At 50.2% G+C, this 23,889-nt stretch overlaps 1 protein-coding gene across 2 annotated transcripts in view; it reads left to right on the forward strand.

Moving 5' to 3' along the window:
- RASSF2 (Ras association domain family member 2) overlaps positions 1 to 6,793 on the forward strand; it is a 48,616-nt gene extending 41,823 nt beyond the window's left edge. For both annotated transcript variants that reach the window (XM_063139379.1, XM_063139378.1), the window contains exon 11: positions 947 to 6,793. In XM_063139379.1, the coding sequence (XP_062995449.1) occupies positions 947 to 1,016 (70 nt within the window). In that variant the 3' untranslated portion in view covers positions 1,017 to 6,793. The remainder of the gene's footprint in view (positions 1 to 946) is intronic.
- Positions 6,794 to 23,889: the final 17,096 nt, after the last annotated feature.

Below are 23,889 nucleotides of genomic sequence, written 5' to 3' on the forward strand. Positions count from 1 at the left end.
CCACCCCACATCCTGGCTTCGCTTCGACTGGGCAGGCGAGATGGCGCCCTGCGCCCAGGTACGCTGGGGTCAGGGTGGAGGTGTGGGGGTGTGTGTGAAAGCAACTCACCTGCGCGGCCTGGTTCCTAACAGGCCACGGACTGGTACCAGTCCGTGGCCCGGGGGTTGGGGACCCCTGGTCTAGAGGATGCCACAGTTGGTGCCTCCCAGATACCTGGAGGGAGGACATTCCATGAGGTGGGTGCCACCACAGAGAAGGCCCACTTTGGGGTTGCTGCAAGGTGGCGAGCTGCAGGTTGTGGTACAACCAGCAGGGCCTCCTCCAACGACTGGGAAAATCTCACAGGTCTGTATTAAAGCTGGCGTCCTGCCAGGTAACGTTTGTCCTGAGCTGGGCTTCATAAGCCAACAGCCAGACCTTGAACTTTGCTCGGTAGCTAACGGGTAGCCAGTGCAGTGGCTTTAACCACAGGGTACGAGTGCCCGGCCAGGTGCCCCCCTTGGCGTCAGGATTGAGTGCTGGCGCCCAGAAAGACGATGAGCCGTGATCTGGCCACCAGAAGAGGAGGCGGTCATAAAAAGAAGGGGGCAGAAGGAAGGGGTGCAAGGGAATGAACAAGAGGGAGCATGGGCTTGCGGTGGGGGAGGGAAAGCCAGGGTGGGTGGGAGAGGGACAGAGGAGGCCTGAGAAGTCCAAGTCTGGGTGCTGTGAGGACGGGCTTTTGAGTTACAGAGGAGGATGCAGGAACGAAGCGCAGGGATGCTCCCGATATCGCCGGGAAGGTAAGGAGGGCCAGTCAGTGGGGAAGCCCTGCAAATGAAGACTGGCCAGGGAGCACGGAAGCCCCCACTTCAGGGAGGGGGCACCAGTTGTCCTATCCCTACGCCATTGGTGCAAGAGCCCCCTTTCCCTTCTAGCGGCTCTACTTGTGGGATCCTTTTCCAGGTATTCGGCCCTGCGTGCAATGATCAAGCAACGGCTAGAAGAGATCTCTGAAGGCCCGGCCATGATGTGAGGCGTTTGCTTTCCCGGGACTGTGCTGCTGGCGTCCAGAAGGGAGGCCGCTTGAAGGAGTCTTGTTTACAGGATGAACGTGCTACAACGAGTGAAGACCGGCGCTGCCCCGCTGGAACGGCTGGAACCCAGAACCAGCTTTGACCACGGCTTTTCCTCTCTCCCCAGTTACTGAGGGCGAACTCAGTGGAACCTTTCTTTCTGGCATGGGTGGGGTTGGCATACCTCAGAGTAGCCGTTGTTGGAGACAAATGGGGAATGGCCATCACATCTCTGCCTTGCTTAGGACCTGCCGAAGGCCCCTGCCTTGACCACTCTTGGAGACAAGAATGTTGGGCTAGGTAAAACTTCGGTCTGCTCCAGCAGGGTGGCCCTCGTTTTTTCAGGGGTGGCGGTAAACTTGTTGGCCGGAATTTATTTTTACCTTTTGGACGCTTCACCTTTGCTTGCAACAAAATGGCCTAGTTCACGCATAAAGCTGAATCATGCTTTGGTTAACCCACGATTTGTTGCCCTACTCAAACAGTGACTTTGTATCCTAAATGCCTTTGCGTCACTGTAGAATGGCTGGTTTATTTAAAAAACAACTGCTCTTGCCAGCCACCTCTGTAACCTGGTGAAACAACCCATGAACAACCCATGGTTCTGCATTTGCATGGAATGACAACCTGTGCTTTAAACAAGCCAGAATTCAGAACTCAACAACAGTCCACGGTTTCCCTTTCTGGGTTGTTCGTGGCTAACAAACCATGGTTTGTTAGCTTGACCACATTCACAGATCATGACAACACAGAATTCAACAATCCAAACCATGGATTAGTGTTATGTGCAAACCAGGCCGCAAACCAGAGTTTGTCCTTCAAGCCGGTTTCCCAGCTTAGCAGGAACAGTTGTGGACCGCAGGGATGCGTCTTGCCCTTTTGCCATTTTTGTGCCCTAAAGTATTACAGTCCTCACTAGCAGTCCCAAGTCCTCACCCAGTCCTGGCCTTTGTGAGCTTTCCTTTCCATCGCAGCAGCTGTTTGTCACCATGGGGTCTTTTTTAGTAGCCTAGCCTTGGCCGTAGGCCACCTCGTCTACCTCTTGCTGAATGGGGGCCTTGGCCCTCCCTTCCCTTCCCTTCCCTTCCCTTCCCTTCCCTTCCCTTCCCTTCCCTTCCCTTCCCTTCCCTTCCCTTCCCTTCCCTTCCCTTCCCTTCCCTTCCCCTCCCCTCCCCTCCCCTGTCCTTCTGTGGCAGCTGATGATTCTTCTGAGGTTGCCCTGAGAAGGGAGATCCCATTCTGGCGACTGCCCGGGCAGCAAGGATGCCTCCGGCAGGCGCACAGTGTTTGGCCTACCTAAAGCTAAATGCCTTTGCTCAGACCTTTCTTCGCGTTCTTCCTTCCCCGCTGTAGGACTCTGAGGAGGAGGGTGGAGCTGCCCTCTTTCCATCTTGGTCCACGTGTGGAGCTTCCCAGCAGGTTGAGTTTGCAGGTGGCCCAGAAAGCCAAAAGGGCGGCTGCAGTGTCTCTAGAGCGCGGGAGTGGGACGGCCTCAGACCAGGGCGCTGGCAGCCGGGCTCGGGGATTTTTACTTCCTGCACCACCAGGGCAGCCTGCAGGTGGCCCAAAGGCTTCGCGGCGGCTTTTCAGTCCGGCAGGGGTCAGGTGGCCTCCGAGGACCCGAGAAGGTCCGAAGTGGCTTTCGTACAGTGCTGCTCTGGCTGGCTGGCTGCCCTGCCACTGACGGCACGCATGCGCTGACCTGCAGCCTCCTTGCCAATGTGATGAGCGTGGCATGAGCTGGGATGGGGGCAGGCCCATTTAGAAAGGGCAGGAGGAGAAGTCACACGGCAGGGTGGGGAAGCTCAGGCCAGGCGTCCCAGTCTGGTCCTCCGGGGTGCCCTAGATGACCCCCTTTCCTGCAATCACCCATTCTTTGGAGACCTCTTGACTTTTGTGCAGTATTTCCCCCACTCTGGCAGGAAGCGCTTTAAGTGAAAATAGGCCAATGTCAGCGGAGTGGCGGCTCTGCTCCGGGTTTCAGTCAGAAGCAGCCAGGGGTCTAAAGGAGCTCTCCAAGGCCACCTGCATGCCCCCCCCCCCCGCGAATGAGGGGGGCGGGGTGGTCATCCTAGGCTCCTTGGAACCTGACTGCAGCCCCACACCTAATTCCACCCTGGGGAGCCTCTCGGTGTTGTTGGTATTTTGCCCCCTTTCACCTTCAGCTCACCCACCGCTGGAACGCCACAGGGGCAAATGCCTTTGCATTTTTGGTTTTTTTAAGGGTTGACTGACCAGAGTTAACCCTGCTGCTGTGAGGAAAGGTCAGCGACCACAAAACAGGCGTTCTAAGAATGGCTGGTTTGCTTTGCAGTTGACACGTGAACATGCCCCTCCTATTTAAAACTCTTCCCCACCTCCCCGCACTGAAATCTGGCATGTCGGTGCCCCACCCACCCCGGCATACCAGATTTCAGTGCGGGGTGGGGGGAACCTTTCATGGTTCTAGAGAGGCGGAGGGGGCGATGCCCTGAGTCCCTTTAGCAGATTCCCGCAGGCTCGCACCTTTTGGGGCAGGCATGAAAAGCTGGGCATCTTCACCACCCTTCCCTTTACGTTGGCTTGAAAGAGCTGGGAAATCATTCTTCCGTGCAATGCAGAAAACAAAACCTCAGCAGTTGCGTAGGAGCAAAACAGCTGGGAGAAAGGGCGATTTGCAGCAGAGAAGCGGAGGGGGAGGGGCGCTTAAGCCTGCTTTTCCTCCCTGCTACTTTCTGCCAGTAGCTTTGACTCCTGAGCTGTTTTCCCTCCTGGGGAGAGGGGTCCCGGAGCCCCTCAGGAGACGGGAAAGAGGCATTTCAGCAGAGCTCTGCACCCTGTCTTCCAAATGGCCCTCTCCCGCCTTGAGCGGTTTCCCGCTAACAAGCGGCCACGAGGGTTTTGTTGCACGGGTTTACGTGTCCTGCGTCGTTCTGCTCTTCACTGTCGGTCCCTTTGCAACTTTTTTTGAGAAAAAAAATGACGAAGCAGATGTGTTTCTGTTTGAACCTCCATCTGGAAGGATGGTTATTCACGTGTTGCTTGTTAGGAGTGCAATCCAAAGTATGTTTAACTTAGCAAGAGACATCTATGGGACTTTGTTCTGAGTAAACACACTGAGGATTACGCTGTAGGTCTCTCTCTCTGTCTGTCTGTCTGTCTGTCTGTCTGTCTCTCTCTCTCTCTCTCTCTGTCTGTCTCTCTCTCTGTCTCTCTCTCTGTCTCTCTCTCTCTCTCGTGTCTAGCTTAACCCCATAACATCTCTTCCTTTCTAAATTGCACTAGATTGATTGTGGGTTTTTTATTTTTTAAAAAAAGCTCCACCCTTTTCTATTCTTTTTAGCATTCTCTACATGCCAAATATCACATGCACAGGAAAGTAACAGCAATAATTTATGTGAATAATGTTGTTGTTTTGAAAGATTTGAAAATGAACCAGCACAAAATTGCTCCGGCGTCCTTCAAGTTCCTTTGTGGGCCGAATAGCACAAACCTACTTTCTATTGTTGTCTGAATGCGTTTTTGTCCAAATGTATCTTTGATTCCATCCATGTTCTTGGTTCCTGTCTTTGCTTGGAGACTGCAAAGGTGGGGCACTTTTTCTTTTTTTAAAAAAAGAAGTTTATGGCCCTGTTCAGAAGACACCTTAAACCACGGTGGTTAAGGCTAAAGCTTTAAACACCATGGTTTAAGGTGTCTTCTGAACAGGGGCAATGTTGTCTGGTGTATAAAGAATTGTTGGGTTCCAAGCATGCTCAAAATCCTGTCATGTTAGGCCTGCACTGGCCCTTCCTCACCTGATTTTGCCATAATCAGGTGGTAAAACATGCATGTGTGAACCAGGTCATTGTGTCTGGGTTGACATTTTTCTCCTATTTATCACGGCATATTCGTACATGACGTTCATTGCTGCTGTTAAGTGATGAGCAGGATTGGGTGAACCAAGCCGTAGCACGAGACCAGCCTTAAGGAAGAATAGCCCGCCATGTGCTGCAAGGTAGGAAAGATGATCACGGCTCCACTAAGTGCCCCTGTTTTCACCTACTGTGCTGGATGACACGCAATGCACCTTCCATTGCACACCGTAGTTACCTGAACAAGTGTTAGCAATAATGTAGACCTGTACCTTTGATGGGAAAGGTAATGTCGCATAGAGTTCAAGAGACTTGAGCTGTGAACTGAGAAGGACCGGAGTTCAAATGTTACCCCTTACTGTGAACCATTAAGTGGCCTGGGGCATGCCAGTCTCAGCCCCAGCCCCACTTCTGCACTATGGGGGTGATAATGCCGGCCTACCTTGTAGAGTTGTCGTCAGGTTTGTGTGATGCAGTTTGAGCATCTTAGGATTCCTTTATAAATGCTATGTATTTTTATCCACTGGTGCTCATTCACATGTTCTAACCTGGCCTGTGACGTGAGTCCTCTTGGGAGTGCCAAATATATCTGTGTTTGGTCATTTTCAGGCCAATTTCTCTGCTGTGTTCAGTCTTTTGTCCTGCCACATCCAGTGTCCGGAGGACGGGAGAACATTGTTGCAAAATGCCACTCATGGAAAAACTCTCCTTCCTAGCTGCCCCTCTTTTAGGAGATAGAGTTCCAATTCTTGCCCTCCTATTGCCAGGCTATGGCTGGCTAGCTGGCTTCTAAAACTTCCAACTGGCTAGCTGGCCAGTGTAGCATCCATCACAGTGTACAGGAAGCTGTTTTCCTGGATATGTCCTACCATAACTTTTGCAAAGGAAGAAGCTTTGCCCGCGCACGTGCGCGCGCACACACACACACAGTGCTGTGCCAAACATTGCATCGATGGTCCAGTTTATAGGTAAAGTAGAATCCAGTAGTAAGGCTTTTCCTGGAATGCTTCATTTCAGGCTGCAGGTATGGGCAGTTTTAATCAAAAACACTGTGCGTAGAAAAATAGCATGCCAGGGAAATGTTGCACCTTGATGTGCCACTGCGTGTGTGCACTGCATTTGCCAGGTGCTGAAAGAGACAAGCTTGCAACATGCACACACACCCGACACAAGCACACACACCCTGAAGCCTCAAATGGTTCTGTCCAGGAAAAACTTGACCACTCTTACCCTGCTGAATGTATGAATTGGCTTTCACTGTTTTGATCTAGCATTAGGTGAGGTTCCTTTCCCCTTTCGGATCTTTGTCCACAAGGTTTTGGCATTCAGATAAGATCTATCTTGGTTTGGAAAGGGGGGAAAAACAGCACATAAATCGCATCCTTCATTTTGGACAGAATTGGGGCCCATATCAATGACAGGTGCTGTTGTTGTGGAGGTTACTGGGAAACAATCTCTTTTTGGAGCAGCTTCTGTGAGGGGATTTCATCAGGCAAAAAGGCTTTGAGCTCTTGCAGCACAAAGCTGAAAGATGCAAATACTGTGGTATCTCTCCCCATTGCCCCGAATAATAATAAAAAAAACCTTCCATGTTTCATTGAGCTGAACTAGCAATATCTTGACCTATCATTTACATGAGAAAAAACGTGGGCTGGAGCTCCCTCTTCAGTTTGCATTGTATTTTCGGAATTCCCTTTTAAGTGTTCGTTATTGTTGTTTTCATTTTATCCATGGCTCTTTCAAAGGTTTGTGCTGCAGGGGTGGGGAAAATCTGTAAAGTATTTTGACCACGGATTTGGTAACACCTCATTGTTAATATCATTCTGGAACAGCTCAATATAGTATGAAGCACATACAACAACTAGATTATTTTGTTTTAATTAAAAGCACTTTGTGAATAAAAATCCAACAGTGGTACTTGGGTTTTATTTGATGGCTGGGGGAGGGAGCCGGGAGGAGTGAAATGAGGACCTAATTAAGGGTAGAGGCTGGATTGGATTGGGGGTGACACAATGGGTGGTGGTGAATTGGTTTACTCGAGACCAGCTGTGGACCGACACCATCAGTGCAGTGTAGTGGTTAGAGTGTCAGACTGGGAGACAGGAGATCTGGGATTAAAACTCAGCCTTCAAGCTCACTGGGTTACTTTGAGACAGTCACAGACTCTCAGCACAACCTACCCTGCAGGGTTGTTGTTAGGATAAAATGGAGAGGAGGAAGATTTTGGATGCCCCCTTGGGTTCCTCGGAGGAAAAATGGCAGGATATAAATGTAATGAAATAAATAAATTTACAGTGCTGAATCCATTTTAGGGCTTCTGAATGTTTTTCTTCTCCGTAAACTTTTCCTTGCTTAATGTGCAGGCATTGATTTTTCCAATTGGGAACTATAGGAAGCTGCCATCCACGGAGTCAGATCATGGGTAGCTCAGTTTTGTCCACACTGACTAGCAGCAGCTCTCCAGGGTTTTGGAGAGGATTCTCCTACCTTTGCCTGGAGATGCCAGGGATTGAACCTACCTGGCTGGATCTTTTGTGTACAAAGCACGTGTCTTACCACTGAGCCGTGGCCCTTTCCCTGGTATGTTTCTGCTAACCAGATATCTAGCAGGGTCTAAATACCCGATGGACAGTCACAGTCAACCTGAAATTTGGTGGCCTGGCCTGGCAAAAGCGAAGTCTTAGGTTCAATTAAACCCTGGTACCGGATCATCCCAAGGAACATCTTCACTCACACAAGATCTGCTTGAAGGTGAAACGCGCCCCTATGACTTGAGAGCTGGCAAGCCAATTGCACCCACCTGGTGAGCGCCGCAGCCCGCCGGAGTCTTGATAAACCACCAGTGTGCATCACTTGCCCGGGAATGCAAACACCGGGGGACTCTGGTTGGGTTTGCGAAGCCCCTGGCAGGCTGCCGTGCTCGGCGGAGTTGCGTTTTGGCCTGGTGGGTCATGAGTTGTCAAAAGTGCAACCGTCTGTTCTGATGATCAGTCAGGTGACGGTGAGGCGCTCGGCTTTTGTTCCCCGCTGGAGAGGCCCCGTGGCCTGGGACCGGCTCCCAGAGGATGCCGCCTGCCCACATGCATCCATAGGCAGAGCGCTTTCCCCCACTGAGGATCCCTAACTGCGGTTGATTCAATCAAAAAGTAAGTGAAGTTGACTTCTTGACTGAGAGCTCCGGCTTTTCTTTTGCTTTTTTTTTTTGCCGCTTCTGTTTGGTGTTTAATACTTTCAACACTTTGTTTTAGGAGAGTTTGTACCCTGCTCTGAGACTGAGGCAGTGAAATGGGACCTTTGTCCAATCAGTCAGTCCTGTGCTTCCCTTTTATAACTACTCCCCATTTCGCACTTAAGAATATGGCAATACTAAATATTTCATATACATTAATGATGCTTCACATTTCAGGAGTTGTGTTCATAATAAATCCAAAACCTTATTTATCGATAGGCATTCTCCATAATATTCCTGGTCTGTGAGATATTTTCTCACCAGAAACAAAATCCTGGTGGACGACAATGTATTTTGCCCAAATGACAGGACGCACACAAGGCTTGGTTAGACTGAGTCCTCTGTCAATTCAGAGCAATGGACCCAGGCTCCTTGTCTTACCAGGTAGGGCGATTTCCCTTGGCACACAGGAGTCTGTGCTTGTTTGTCCCAGCAAGGGGTGGGTGGATGTGTGTGGGGGGGAGAATTTTCTGGGGGAAAGTCCACATTAAAGGAAAATTCCACTCAGCCTCTTCCAGGAGTTCTTGTGGATGGCTGCAGAGAGGTGCACCGTGGTGTAGTGAACATCAGCCATGAATCAGAGATTTGAGTTTGAATGCCCAGCTCAGCACCCAAGAGAGCATAACCCAGCTAAGTCTGCGGTCTCCTCCTACGCTTCATTTTAAGATGGGCTGAAAACTTCATGGCTTCAACATCAAAACGACTTTTCTCTCTCGCCCCGCTCCCCTTTCTTCCCTTTAATGGCCAGACTGATGAAGAGTTCTGCAGTACATGAAAGCTTACTATGTTGTGCTGCTTTGGTAAGGGATGAAATATCCTTACTGACTCCAGCTGTGGGTTTTGTTTTTGATTATTATTACTTTTAATCAAATGAACAAACACTTTTTTTTAAAGCACACTTGGTTATTATGAGGATAATGGCTGCGAGAGCTGGACCATAAGGAAAGCTGAGCGAAGGAAGAGAGATGCTTTTGAACTGTGGTGTTTGAGGAAAATTCTGAGAGTGCCTTGGACTGCAAGAAGATCCAACCAGTCCATACTCCAGGAAATCAAGCCAGACTGCTCACTTGAGGGAATGGTATTAAAGGCAAAACTGAAGTACTTTGGCCACATAATGAGAAGACAGGACACCCTGGAGAAGAGGCGGATGCTAGGGAAAGTGGAAGGCAAAAGGAAGAGGGGCTGACCAAGGGCAAGATGGAGGGATGATATTCTGGAGGTGACAGACTTGACCTTGGGGGAGCTGGGGGTGGCGACGGCCGACAGAAAGCTCTGGCGTGGGCTGGTCCATGAAGTCACGAAGAGTCGGAAGCGACTGAACGAATAAACAACAACAAGCATGACATCACCACTACCACCCCCCTTTCCAAATGCATCGTCCTGCCCTGTGCTTCTCAGAGATAAAGAGGCCAATATCCTAAGCGAAGTCACATTGTTGGCTTTCTCCGGAGGGAGCCCACCAAGTCCCGAAAGAAACATTCCTACAATAAAAGAGGCTGTCATAGTTGACGTGGGCTGGGAGGGAATTCTCTCTCTCTTTCTCTCTCGCAAAACAAAAGCTCAGCTTTGAAGCCATCAGTAAGCTCAGGCTTTTGTGCATGGGTGAGCAGAGGCCTAGGGGATAAAGGGTCCCCCGGCCTTCTGCTTCAATAAAAAAGAGCAGAATGAGAGGGGTTCATTTGTGAAGGCGAAAACGTGTGTGAACAATCTCTGGCCCGTCTTGTGCCCTCCACTTTATCGCCATCTTTTTATCATGCCTCCTCCAGGGAGCTGGGCTGGCTTGCTTGGGCTCCCATTTCATCCTGGCAGGACCCCTGGTTAGGCCAGGTGGACATTTGGCACTTGGGAGCTACTTCGTTTTGCATTGGAGAACGTGGAGATCCACCAATCAGAGCCAAGTGCAGAATAGTGGCGCAGGGGCAGGCGGACATTTGCTAAGAACCAAGGGCCTCTCTGTGCACACTCAGACCAGGAGTTTGTGATCAGTACAGAACCGAGCACACAAGTCCTTCCAGGCAAAAATCCACTCCAGGTTTAGCTCCAAATGTTCTTTTTCAGCAACCTGATTTAGGAAGATCATAGAATCCTAGAATAGTAGAGTTGGAAGGGACCTGCAAGGCCATCGAGTCCAACCCCCTGCTCAATGCCAGAATTCACCTTAAAGCATATAAAAACAGCTTTTTAAATTGTTTCTCTGTTAGGCAATTGGGGATCTATTGCAGGATCTACCAGTCGGTTGTGAGCTACCTTCTGCCAACCCTGGGTTAGGCAGTGGCATGGCAACATATCCAAGGCTGAATGATCTATAGAATCATAGAATAGTAGAGTTGGAAGGGGTCTATAAGGCCATCAAGTCCAACCCCCTGCTCAATGCAGGAATCCACCTTAAAGCATCCCTGACAGAGGGCTGTCCAGCTGCCTCTTGAAGGCCTCTAGTGTGGGAGAGCCCACAGCCTCCCTATGTCATTGGTTCCATTGTTGTACTGCTCTAACAGTCAGGAGTTTTTTCCTGATGTCCAGCCAGAATCTGGCTTCCTGTCACTTGAGCCCATTATTCCATGTCCTGCACTCTGGGATGATTGAGGAGAGATCCTGGCCCTCCTCTGTGTGGCAATGTTTCAAGTATTTGAAGAGTGCTATCATTCAAACCCAGGTCCAAATCTAACAGTCTGCTCATGGCACTACAGGGTGGGGTGGAGGTGGGGTGGTCTTCCGTCAAGGAATCTTTGGTTTGGGAGGTGGTGTGAATACCACTCCAAGCGCCACGTTCATCGTCCTGCCTTCAGCCTGCTCTCCCCTGCATGTCTGATAATGGGGTGTGGTGTGGATGGATGAATAATCAGCACTGAAAAACCCTTCGTAAACTGAGGCTCTGCATGGCATCGTCCCCCAGCCAGCATGGTTTGCCATGCTGGCTGGGGCTGATGAGAGCTGTAGTCCAATCTATCTGGAGGACACCAGGGCCAGATCTACACCAAGCAGGATATGACACTTTGAAAACGTTTTGAGAACTGTATCTGGAGTGTGTCCTGGGCCCCAACAGTTGTCACGACTGTTATAAACCATTTTAAAGCAGTAGTGTAGATCCTGCCCAGGTTGGAAAAGGCTGACTTTAAAAGCCTTGGGGCACCTTAAAGCCTCAGTGGAGGCTGGTGGCTCCAATGTCAGTGGGGTGGTGAATCTGCTCCAGGTGTTAGAACCATTCAGGATTCTATAGGAGCTCCACATCTTGGATAGCTCCTTTAGATTTCTGACTGAAACCCAGAGCAGATTCACTACCCCACTGACATTGGAGCCATCAGCCAACACTGTAGAGCCTAACACACCACTTTGTCAGCTGTATGAAGGGGTTAACCTCAGTCAACCCTGATGGATTTCCGTGTCTGCCTCGTCTAGTAACAATTTCCGCAGAGGGGGGCGATGGGCAAATGGGCATGTTGACAAACCGAAGACAGGTGCCTGCCTCAAAGGAAGGGGGTGGGGTGGGGTGAGGGTTAATCCCAGGCATCTTGAAACCTGACTCTGCATCCCCACACATAATCCAACCCTGGGGGAGCCCCTTTTTGTAAGACCCAGCCAATCCCACTCTTAGAACTGCGCTCAAACACATTTTGGAAAGAGGAGGAAAAGCCAGCTTGGTCGGCCGGTCCCGTGTTCCCTTCCCTTCTGTTCTTACAAAAGGCCTTTTGCCCCACGGCTCTTGTTGTTGGTGTGCACCGAAGAGATGCTGAGCTAGGGGCATCACACGGTGGTTGAGCACAGGGGCTATAAAAGTAGGCCAGGCTGCTTCCTCTGCTAGGACTCTGGCTTTTGTGTAAACTGCTCATGTGAGTGGCACCGTGTGTGTGTGTGTGCGCGCGCGCATGTGCGCATGCTGCAGGGCCAAATTGCTCAGCAGTTTCAAACCCTTTGTTCTGCTACAGTTCCCAGAAGGTTCCGCCGTGTCATCATGAGACCTGGCCTGTGTTTAGCACAGACCTCCTGACAGGGACGGGCAGGCAGGTGCTCCGTGTGGGGAAACAAACCACGGTGAAGCTCCTTTGGGTGGGCCCAGTTAAATTTCACAGAACCTGGTGAAATTCCTTCTTCATCACAACAGTTAAAGCTTCAGGAGCTATACTACAGTGACCAGATTTAAAAGAGGGCAGGGCACCTGCAGCTTTAATTGTTGTGATGAAGAGGGAATTTCACCAGGTTCTCCATATATACAAAGGACACCCGCTGAAATTCCCTTTTCTATGCAACTGTTAAAGATACAGGAGCCCGGTCCTCCTTCCCATATGGTCACCCTACCCAATGCCAGCCAAGTGATTTTGGCACATGAGGCAGAAAAGTCCACAAGCACCTCTCCTTATCCCTGGCAGTAAAATACCATAACCACAAAGTCAGTGGCCTCGTTCACATGACATGATTTCCCACCATGGTTTCTCTTGGGACCTGCTGCATCACCATGCCAGAGTGCACGTGCCATTTTTGCCTGGCTCCCACAGACACCAGCTGCCTGTGGCTTGTTGTGTCGTGAGAACCCAGATGGCAGGGGTTGTTTGAGGGTTAGACAACCTCCAAATAACCCTAAAACAAGCCTGGTTTGTTTTTGTAACCCTCAAGCAACCCCTGCTGTCTGCATACAAGCCATGGCACCTCTGGCCAGCTGGAGCTTGCATATTCAAAATGGCAGCCAGCATGTACTGCAACACCGCGAGGGTTAATTAACCCATAACTGCTTGTTGTGACTTATGAATTGGCTCAGTGGCTAACAATCTGCTGCCTTTTCACGATGCCTAGAATCTCCTCCCTGAGGCAGCTGCTTCACCCGGGCCCTGCAAATTGGTCATAACTAGACTTCCAATGCCATTTTCTTTGTTTAAAGCAGCCTTTCCTCATGCTGACTGGGGGTGATGGGAGTTGTAGTCCAATACATCTGGAGAGCACCAGGCTGGGAAAGGCTGGGCTTAAAATGCAGGGGCAGCGCTAGGAGTGGAGTGGTGGTGGTGGTGGGAACTTAATTTGGATCAGGGCTGGGCCTAAATGGCTGGCTAATGATGTTGGTCACTACCGTATTCTTTCTTCTTGTTAGTAGTATTTATTTATTTATTTATTTATTTATTTATTACATTTCTATACTGCCCAATAGCCGGAGCTCACCTAGTAGTAGGTGGCTACTAGTAGGTGGCTACTAGGGGGAGGGCTTTCTCCGCTGTGGCACCGCGGCTGTGGAATGAGCTCCCCAGAGAGGTCCGCCTGGCGCCTACACTGTACTCCTTTCGTCACTAGCTGAAGACCTTTTTATTCTCTCAGTATTTTAACACTTATTTTTAACTTAAATTTAAATTTTACTGTTCTAACTCTGTACTTTAATCTTATATCAATTTTGCTGCGTGGTTTTATCCTGGTTGTGCTTTTATACTGTATTTTGTATTTGTGTTTTTAACCTGTTGGTTTTTTTATTAGGGTTTTAATTTTTGTGAACCGCCCAGAGAGCTTTGGCTATTGGGTGGTATAAAAATGTAATAAATAAATAAATAAATAAATAAATAAATAAATAAATTTTAAACACATTTTATTATAGTCAAGGGGTAGCCAGCCAGGCAGCTGGTTGGCCAGGCATGTACATGGTTACTTACAGGTGCACATTTTATTTTATTTTTTATTCTCCTCCCTACAAAAAAATCTCTTTCTGGAAAAAAATGGTGCTTATTTCCAACTATGGGTGCAAAACACAACATGCTGGGCTGGGGGATGCTGGGAGTTGTAGGACTTTTTTTCTGCCTAAACATGTGAAGGCAGCAGAAACAAACTCCATTAGATTCCTGTCATCGCGATTTATATCTATTATGCAAATTTAGAAATAGTTACTAATTACTAGTTTCATGATTTAAGGGAATTTAAAATGTGAAATTGCACACCCTCAGGATGATGATGATGATGATGATGATGATGATGATGATGATGATTCCTCCTCCTCCTCCTCCTCCTCCTCCTCCTCCTAAATCAGGACTGGCAAACAATGATTTTTTAAAATGATTTTTTAGGTGGTGGGTGCTGCTGCTCAAAGCTAACATCTCTAGAATGTCACAAGCAAATGGAAGCAGATGAGGCGCTGAGGATGGGCTGGGTGGTTTCCAGAGCTTTCATAGAATCATAGAATAGCAGAGTTGGAAGGGGCCTACAAGGCCATCAAGTCCAACCCCCTGCTCAATGCAGGAATCCACCCTAAAGCATCCCTGACAGGTGGTTGTCCAGCTGCCTCTTGATGGCCTCTAGTGTGGGAGAGCCCACAACCTCCCTAGGTAGCTTTACATCACTCTTTGCCCATGGCTTGGAGCAGGACATTTGTTATGCAAAATACGTAGACATAAGCAAATAGGCATACGTTTCAAATGTATACTGCACAGTCCATACAGTGCCTTGTCCTTTTGACTTATGAAGATTTCCTGGATCCTTTCCTCAGAGTGCCCACCGGTGCCAACAGAAGTTTTTATTTCTACGAAAAATTGCATGGGGGAAGCGTGTGCCAGAGTTCATGAAAAACAAACAAACCACGTCACTCTTTGGGGAGCATTTTTCACACCTAATTGCAACCATTGCAAATTAACTGTAATTGAAGAAGTACTGGTTTGGGATGATTTGGGTGGGGTGGGACGTAACTTAATTAAGGAATTTATTTTATTTGGTGGGATTTGGATGGGAAATTAATTGCTTTCCATGTAACATAATTCAATCCTAGCAATTATTTCTAAATTTGCATATATAGATATAAATCAATGTATGTAAGTTGCATGCAAAGTTTATGGGTGTGGGCCCTGAGTCTTTGAAGTGCCCACACCTCATTGCAACGACCCTGTTCAGGTTGGTTCTTCGTGGCGCCCTGAGAATCCACGTCCTCCTCCATCCTGTCTTTCTCTTTCAGGTCCAGCACAATGAGAAAAACGTGGGCCGCCTCGTACTGGATAGCAGTGCTATTGGTCGCCTTTTTCACTGAGGCTGCCTTTAGCCGCAGAGGAGGAGGAGGAAGAAGTGGTGGCGGCGGCAAAAGTGGCGGGTCGTCCCGTGGAGGCTTTCACTCTCTACCCAAGAGCAGCAGCAGCAGCAGCAGTGGGAAAAGCCAAGCGGGCAGCTCCAGTGGCAGCCGTGGCGCCAAGGTGGCAGGAGCAGCAGCAGTGGGGGCAGCAGTGGGATACGGCCTGAGCTCTCTCGGGAGGTCTCGCTACTCACGAGGAGGGCAAGGTACAGCTGGGAAGCAGATGGGCCACCCCGGATTCCAGAACCCCAACTGGTCAGATCCTGGGATGGAAGGCGAGCTCTACAGCCACGCGTGCAAGGACCCTCGTGCGGCGAACCTGTTGACCTTCTCCCCGGTGGTGTGTGGGGTCACCTACGTCCTCGTCCACGGCTAAGGCAGAGTCTGGGACCCCCGGTCCAGGCCAGGAGGGAAGGAGGAAGCCTGGACAGCATGCCTTGGCCTTTGGGTTGGTTTGTGGTGCAGGCTGATGTCTCCCAGAGGTGAACAGATGCTGGCCCAGTCAGCTTAGGGCAGCCTTCCCCAACCCTGTGCCCTCCTGATGTGCTGGGCTACAACCCCCAATGCCCCTGCACCATCCCCCAGTAAGCCAGCTAGTTGTGGAAAGCTAGTTTAGGAATTCCAGCTGAAGATTTAGTGTGGTAAACGGTTCTAAACTAAAACGATGAGCCATGTCCCCGGTATGCTGACAAAGGAGAGGAGCGCTCAGTTCCTGAGTCTCTGCGGAGACTCAGGCCCTAATGGGATGGTGCTGTGCAGAACATTTCTTCCACGCTTCCCTTCACCATTCTCATTCAGTTTGACAGGAAAGAAATTGCTTTCAAAAACGAAATTCAAAGGCAAAGAACATTCCAGAGACCTTCTCATGGGTTGGGTTCGAGGTTTCGGGGCTTCCGAGGCGGCTGAGGAGCGAGCGCAATGCACGAGGGCCGTCCATCGTCCCTCCAGCAGCCTCCTCGGCTTCCCAGTCTTCAGTTAAAGCCCATGGGAAGACATCCTGAGGTAATTCCTCCCCCAGGGCATTTTCAAACCAGGAAGCCCACCACAAGCCCTGCCAATGGTGAGCCCTGCCGGTGAGAAACTCTTGGAGAATTTCTCCTCTCCCTGGAGAAATCCGGTGAAATTGTTCCCCCCGATTTCTCTGCCCACAAATAGGGTGGAGAACCTCTGGAGGCCACTTGGGCATGGCTCCCAAATGGCAGCTCCATTCGCTCTGGAGGAACTCCTGCTCCTCCGTTCTAAGGGTGTGCGGAGGCCGGGAGGCCAGGTGCAGTCGCTCGGTTTGTGAAGGAAAGGTCTTCTGGACATGCGCAGAGGCACCTCATTGATATCCCATTCTAGGCATTGTAGTAATAGTTATAGTCAAAGGAGAAGAGATTTGTCTAGAAAACCCCAAAGTCCCCGGTTGGGGGATGCTGGGAGTTGTAGTCCAACACAACCAGAGAGCACCAGGTTGGGAAAGGCTGCCTTGCATGTTCCAAAATTTGTTTAGAGCAGCCTTCCTCAACCTGGGGCGCTCCAGATGTGTTGGACTACAACTCCCAGAATGCCCCAGCCAGCTGGCTGGGGCATTCTGGGAGATGCAGTCCAACACATCTGGAGCGCCCCAGGTTGTGGAAGGCTGCTTTAGAGCATCCTGCATATTAGGGAGCAGCATGCTGTGTTGCTGTGTTTTCAGAAGCTGTTTAGCACTGGAGCCCGAAGTACAGGAACATCATCATCAGCAGCTCCCATTTCCCACCCAAATAGATGAGAGAACAGCAGTGCTGCAACAGGCTGGTCCATCTTGAACAGGGGCTTAATGGTACACTTGTGCCGGGGTTGTCGGTTGCAGCCAGAGAATGTTCTTTTTAAAACAATCGCTTCAGCACAACGAGAAGGAAGCGTCCAAAACCAAGGTCTGGATATAGTTATTGCTGTAGTAATTTAATGGATTTTAAAACCGCCTTTCAAGTTAAATGACCCTGCTTCTTTGACCCTGCACGTGCTTCTTGGGCGGGACGTTGAGAGCCTGGAAGTTTATTTTTAAAAAATTGCCCTTTAAGGATGGGTGGTATATTTTGTTTTGCTGTATTCAAGGAAATGTTTGGTTGGCTTAGAATAAATATGGAAAAGACTTCCTCTGCAATAAATGAAATCTGCAATAAATATGTAAGAATGCCGCCTTCCTCATTGCTGCCTCTTGGCCTCTTCCCTTGCAGGACTAGTTACAAGAGTAGTTGGAAAGGAAGGAAAGGAACCTCTCATGCAAGCACTGAGTCATTACTGACTCTTGGAGGGACGCCAGCTTTCGCTGACATTTTCTTGGCAGGCTTTATAGCCAGGTGGTTTGCCGTTGCCTTCCCCGGCCGTGATTACCTTTCCCCCAGCTAGCTGGGTACTCATTTTACCGACCTCGGGAGGATGGAAGGCTGAGTCGACCCGAGCCGGCTGCCTGAAACCAGCTTCCGCTGGGATCGAACTCAGGCCGTGGGGAGAGTTTCAGCTGCAGAAACTGCTGCTTTACCGCTCTGCGCCACACGAGGCTCAGTAACAAGTAATCAAAGCTTAATTTTTATTTACGGGTAGCGTTGGTACAGTCCAGCACTGATCTTGGCACACTTCATAACGTAATAAAGCAATTTTGTTCAGGACAGTTAATTTAAATGCTTTTATTTAAAAGAAGTTTAAAATGTGAACAAGGCAGTAAATTCCTCTAAGGGGTTCTGCGATCATCAAAGTTGCGTTAGAATTGTAACCTGCAGCCACAAGCGAATGATATGTACAAGGTCGCCCTCTGCAGGCAGAACAAGGCGGATTCTCACGAATTCAGACGAATTTAGTACTAAACGCTACACAATTAAAAAGGCAACCAAAGGCCACAGATCTTAGAGTTGCATATTTGAGAGCAATGGCAGTCCGAGAACATTCTGGGGAATATTGGACTTCCTTAATGAGAAGATCATTAAGGAACACGCAGCTTTGCTTAAATACCAGTTGCTATTAAGCTACTCATTAGCCTTTTCAGCTACTGCTTTTAAGAGGCTACAGGAGAGTCATGAGTTAAAAAAGATGGGAGTTTGTGGATTTTATTACCCCTCGCCCCGTTTTCTCCCATAATTTGCACATTGGTCTGTGGTGAGGTCTGGCCCATGTGGTCTAGAATGTGCTACAGCATCTTCTGGACAGTTGCTGGCATTTCTATTGCGAGTGGGTCTATGAGGAAGCTCAGATGTTTGGGAAACATTATCTTAGAGACTTCGCCCCATCTTGCATTCACACATTCCACTACAATCTTTAATATCAGGTGCCTGAGCCCGCCTGAAAACAGCATCCAAGTGCCATATTCAGCCTGAGTTGATGGCTTGCTGCTGTGGGCTCTCCTTTTCTCTGGAGAATTACCAAAATTTGAGCCTGGAATCATGGTCACCCCTCCTTGTTCTAATAGCCAGAGTGAAGCAATGATTGGTTGATTTTAGCTGTATTTTACCCTTCCCATCTTATTGGTCTTTACCTCATTGATTTTCGATGTGGCACTTTTTAAAATCTGCCTGGCATCATTAGGTTGGGCAGGTTAGAAAATAAAATAAGAGGGATTGTACTGTGATTCCATGCGGACAGGTAGATCATATGGAAGTCATGACTTCTTAATCCTGGAGTCCCTTTCCTGGTCCCTTGTTTGGCTGCTCTTCCATCCAGAGGGGATAAGTCTCTACCAGGACTGTACCACTTTAGACTCCAGGTGGGGCCTCACATTCCTTTTTACAAAAATCTCTGCTTCATAAATGCTAGCATGTCAGGGAAAAGGTTAGGCTAGGACCATTCTTCCTGAAACCTACCGTATTTCTTTGATTCTAAGACGCCATCGATTGTAAGACACACACTAATTTCAGTACCACTAACAGAAAAAAAGCTTTGATTCTAAGAAATAATAAATGCACCCACGATTCTAAGACGCACCCCGTTTTTAGAGATGTTTATGTGCGGAAAAAAGTGTGTGTTAGAATTGAAGAAATACGGTAGTTTTCTATGTGGAAGGATTGTGGTGGAGGAAGAAGGATGAAAGAGCATTCACTCATGAGAGCCCCCAAATGTCGGAAGTGGTACAGCCCAGACAGGCACATCCCATCCCATTGAGGACGGCCTCTTGACTGCCCATCTCTTCCAAATGAGTGCTAGTTGTATCTTCTGGCTTTTCTCAGCTCTGCTGCCTGCCAGGAGGCAAGAACACCTCCCCCCCTTACAAAGGAGACCATCTTCTGATCTATTATTCACCATCCTCCGGGAGTGCATGGGGGCGGCTTTACGTTAGTGTAAATGGGGCTTCCATCATTTATTTAAGTGCTTTCACATTTTGTTGTAGTCCAACCAGACGTGATAATGACCTGGGGAACTGGGGGTGGGGAGAATCTCCTTTTTCTTTCTGGATTCTTAGTGCTGCTTTCTCAGCTAGAAGTCCCAGGATTTTTAGCAAGTGCCATGCGGAGGCATCCTTCATATATAATGGGTGAAAGCTGTAAAGAATGGCTTTTGGGTGCCATTCTTCACGGCAGTGTGAGATGGCCGTTGTGGGCCATGTGGCATCCTTCATCAGGGGATACAGCTGCACCAGGAGGAGAGTGAGACCCAGTGGAGGCTGGTGGCTCTGTCAGTGGTGAATCTACTCCGTGTTTTAGTCCGAAAAAGTCAGATCTCTAAAGGAGCTCCTTTATAGTTCTGTCTGGTTCTGACTGAAATCCGGAGTGGATGTACTGCCCCACTGACAGCAGAGCCACCAGCCTCCACTGGTGAGACCCAGAGAAGGGAGCCATGGATCCTGTCCTGGGCTACGGTGTAGTGGCACATTTGGAAGTGCAGATGTTCATCACAACCATCCCCTACAGTCACGCCCCCAAGAAGAGGCCCAGAATTCAGGCCTGGGTTGATCCATATCAAGGGCCCATTTCTATTAGTTTTCATCTCCAGCAGGAACAGGCCTCTTGCAAAGCTAAGGGGTCTGAATTGTCCATCCATTGCCCATCAAGCCACCCCCAAATAGTTTGCATTACGTAGGGTGACCCTGTGGAAAGGAGGACCCGGCTCCTGTATCTTTAACATTTGCATAGAAAAGGGAATTTAAGCAGGTGTCATTTGTATATATGGAGAACCTGGGGAAATTTCCTCTTCATCCCAACAGTTAAAGCTGCAGGAGCTATACTAGAGTGACCAGATTTAAAAGGGGACAGGGCACCTGCAGCTTTAACTGTTGTGATGAAGAGGGAATTCCACCAGGTTCTCCATATATACAAATGACACCTGCTGAAATTCCCTTTTCAATACTACTGTTAAAGATACAGGAGTCCTGTCCTCCTTTTCATATGGTCACCCTAGCTAAGCTCAGAAGGACCTGGGAATTCTCAGGGAAGGGGTGGGGTGGGGAGGTGGCCATGTGAGCCCAGGCCCCTCTACACCACTGGTCCTGAGAGAGCGTCCAAGCATTCTGGGCTTGCTTCTCAAAGGCATGCCCAAAAAGCAGACTCTGCCCCAGAGAGCTTGCAATCAGGGACAGACAGCCCTGCTCCGGCCTGGCTTTGTGGACCTGGCTTGCAGTGTTACTATCGTCGCTGAGCAAAATCTTGGGCCTCCAGTATTTCTGCCTACCATTAACCTCCAAAAGCCTCGATTGCGCTAGCTGTGTAACCCACCCTGAAGCAAGCCCCACGACAGAGTCACCCGAGGCCTGCCCGGAGGGGCCCGGTGGAAGCAGCCTTCCCGGTCCATCTGGGAGCAATCCAGGGGAGTGGCGTCTTCTGGCAGGAGCCTGCAAGGTGATAACAGAAACCTTGGCTGTGACCTTTGGGGGCAGGAGCCTCTCCCTCCTCCACAGAATCAGATGAAACAGTCCCAGCGGGGCCTCTGACGGGAGGCACTGCAGGGACTTTTGCATGAACCCACAATGCTCATAAAATGGAGTCTCTTCTGCGGGTAATTCTAGGCTGCAGCGGAGGCTGATGGTGTGGTGAATCCGCTCCAGGTTTCAGCCAGCACTCAAAAGGAGCTCCACACTTTGGATTGCTCCTTTAGAGATCTGACTGGTTCTAAGTGAAACCTGGAGCGGATTCACCACTCCGCTGGCATCACAGCCACCAGCCTCTACTGCTAGGCTGCCCGTTGTGTGCTGGGTGCAAGGGGATACCAGGTCTCCTAAGGCCTGGACTCAGTGGTGGGGCCCTGGAGTAAAGGGGTGGGGCCTGACAGTTCAGGGGTGGAGCCTAAGAGAGTGTGGGTGGAGCCTCACGGCACTCAGTGAAGGCGGATGATGACAACTTGCCAACTGGGGCCGGGCCGGGGCCGGGAGCCTTCGTATTGACTAGTGCTGCCACGAAGTGGCTCCTGGCAGATGTTGTGCGATGCAGCTAAAAGCAAAAGCTCTAACTGTGGCAAGCAGCCTCCGGGATGGTTCTGGCCCCTCGCCCTGAGATGTTCCTCCTTCCCGCTGAGACCTTAAGAACCCTGCGGTCCCAGGGTTATTCAGACCTGTGGATGTGGCCGCCTGGGTGTTTTCAGAGTGAGCCCGCGAGGGCTATTGTGGCAAAGGCCAACTGGCAGCCTTGGAGATTGCAAACAGCCTTCGCCCCCACCCCCTTGGCTCTCTTCCAAGCAAGGAAGAAGTCTGCCCCTCCCCTCCCTGCTCTCTCTTTCTCTCTTTCTCTCTCTCTCTCTCTCTCTCTCTCTCTCTCTCTCTCTCTCTCTCTCTGTACTCTTCTCATCCCTTCTCCCTACGCAAGCAGCCCTGGACAGACCCAGTATTGTTGCTCTCCTTGTAATTTATATCCTGCTCTTCCAACTCACTCTCATGAGTGTCCCAAAGCAGCTTACAAATAAAAAAAATACCTAAAACTGACAAACATAATAATTGAAATAAGCGATAGGCAATGCAGCAGGAGAAACATCACCCACCCACCCACCCCGCCCAAAAGGTGAAGGACAGACATCTCTCATGCTTCAGACCCGACAGGCCTTCCTTCCCAGTGCAAAATGCCTCCTTGGGGGGCAGCCTCCCATTTTGTGCTGGTTAGGGGCGTCTGCCAAGTACTTCCGCTGGGGGTAGCATTCTGGCCAATTTGCTCCAGGGAAAGGGACTCTGGCTTGGTGGGACAGGTGTTGGAGTACACACATGCCTAAGCTTGCTCTGACAGCGTTGTGAAGTCTTCTGGGATACTTCTGGAGACTGTGACTGGGATAAGTCAACTACGGGGACTTTGCGGAGACGCAGTGGGCAAGTCTCTGCTAATAAATCTACACTGATTCAGTGGACACATGGGCCTCATCTACACCAAGCAGGGTATTGCGGTATGAAAGCGGTATATAAAAGGCAGGAGCCACACCAAGCAGGATATAGTGGTATGAAAGTGGTATATAGTATGTGCCAATGGGCCCCAACAGTTGTCAGTGTACTTCAATACTGCTATATCGGAGAAGCGATAGCGGAGTAGCCTGATTCGCCTCTGACGAAGGCCTCGATCCGGAGCACTGGATGCAGGTAAGTGGGGGGAGGGGGACTCACCTGATGCCGCCGCCGCAGTCCGTGCAGCGCCGGCGATGGAGCCACGTAAGGGGGCAGGAGGGCGGAGGGCTTACCTGTGTCCGTCGCGGTCCATCGCTGGCTTCAGTTGAGGCCCTGGCTTCAAGCCGGAAGACACCGCGGCCTTCTCTTCCGGCTTAAAGCCGGGGCCTCAATTGAAGCCTGCGACAGACACAGGTAAGGGGGCGGGGGGAGTTTTGCTTACCCGGCTCTGCCACCGCCGCATGCAGTGATGGTGGTGGAGCCAGGTAAGGGGGCAGGGGGGCTTACCTGCTTCTGTCGCAGTCCATCGCGGGCTTCAATTGAGGCCCCAGCTTCAATCCGGAAGAGGCTGCGGCCTTCTCTTCCGGCTTGAAGCTGGGGTCTCAATTGAAGCCCATGACGGACTGCAATGGACACAGGTAAGGGAGCGGGGGGGGGGGAAAGGGGCACACCTGCTTCTGTCGAGGGCTTTAATTGAGGGCCAGGCCTCAGAGAGGAAGCAGGCCTGCTTCCGCTTTGAGGCCTAGCCCTCAGTTGAAGCCTGCGACAGAGGCACATAAGGGGGTGGGGTGGGGGAGTTTTGCTTACCTTGTTCCACTGCTGCTGCCGCAGTCCATGCGGTGGCAGCGGTGGAGCCAGGTAAGGGGGCAGGGGGAGGGGGGGCTTACCTGTGTCCATCGCAGTCCATTGTGGGCTTCAACTGAGGCCCTGGCTTTAAGCCAGAACAGGCCGTGGCCTCCTTTTTCAGCTTCAAGCCGTGGCCTCAATTGAAGGCCACGATGGACCATGACGGACACAGGTAAGGGGCGGGGGGGGGGAGTTGGACTTATTGGCCCCCATTTTGTCCCCCCTTCCCTGCCTCCACCGTCCACCAGAGGCAAGTAAGTAGGAAAGGGGGGCAAAATCCTAATCCGCCCCTCTGGATCTCGCTCCATTCTGCGGAGCGGGGGACAGGTGGATCGGCCCGAAGCAGTTTGGGGGGTCCGTGCACAGCCCTACTATAAAGCAGTAGTGTGGCTTCTGCCTTTTATATTCTGCTTTCCTACCGCTTTCATAGTGCAATATCCTGCTTGGTGTAGATGAGGCCATGGACTTGTGGGCATGTGTGAGCATATACGTATACACACTCAGTGTGTAAGATGCTCTTGTTGCATGACGTTGCAAATCCTCAGCCTCTAGATATATCTGATCCACAATGTTATTGTCAATGTCACCACTCACCAGT

The sequence above is a fragment of the Elgaria multicarinata genome, chromosome 12 (genome assembly GCF_023053635.1).
Source record: "Elgaria multicarinata webbii isolate HBS135686 ecotype San Diego chromosome 12, rElgMul1.1.pri, whole genome shotgun sequence".
Taxonomy (NCBI): Eukaryota; Metazoa; Chordata; class Lepidosauria; order Squamata; family Anguidae; genus Elgaria; species Elgaria multicarinata.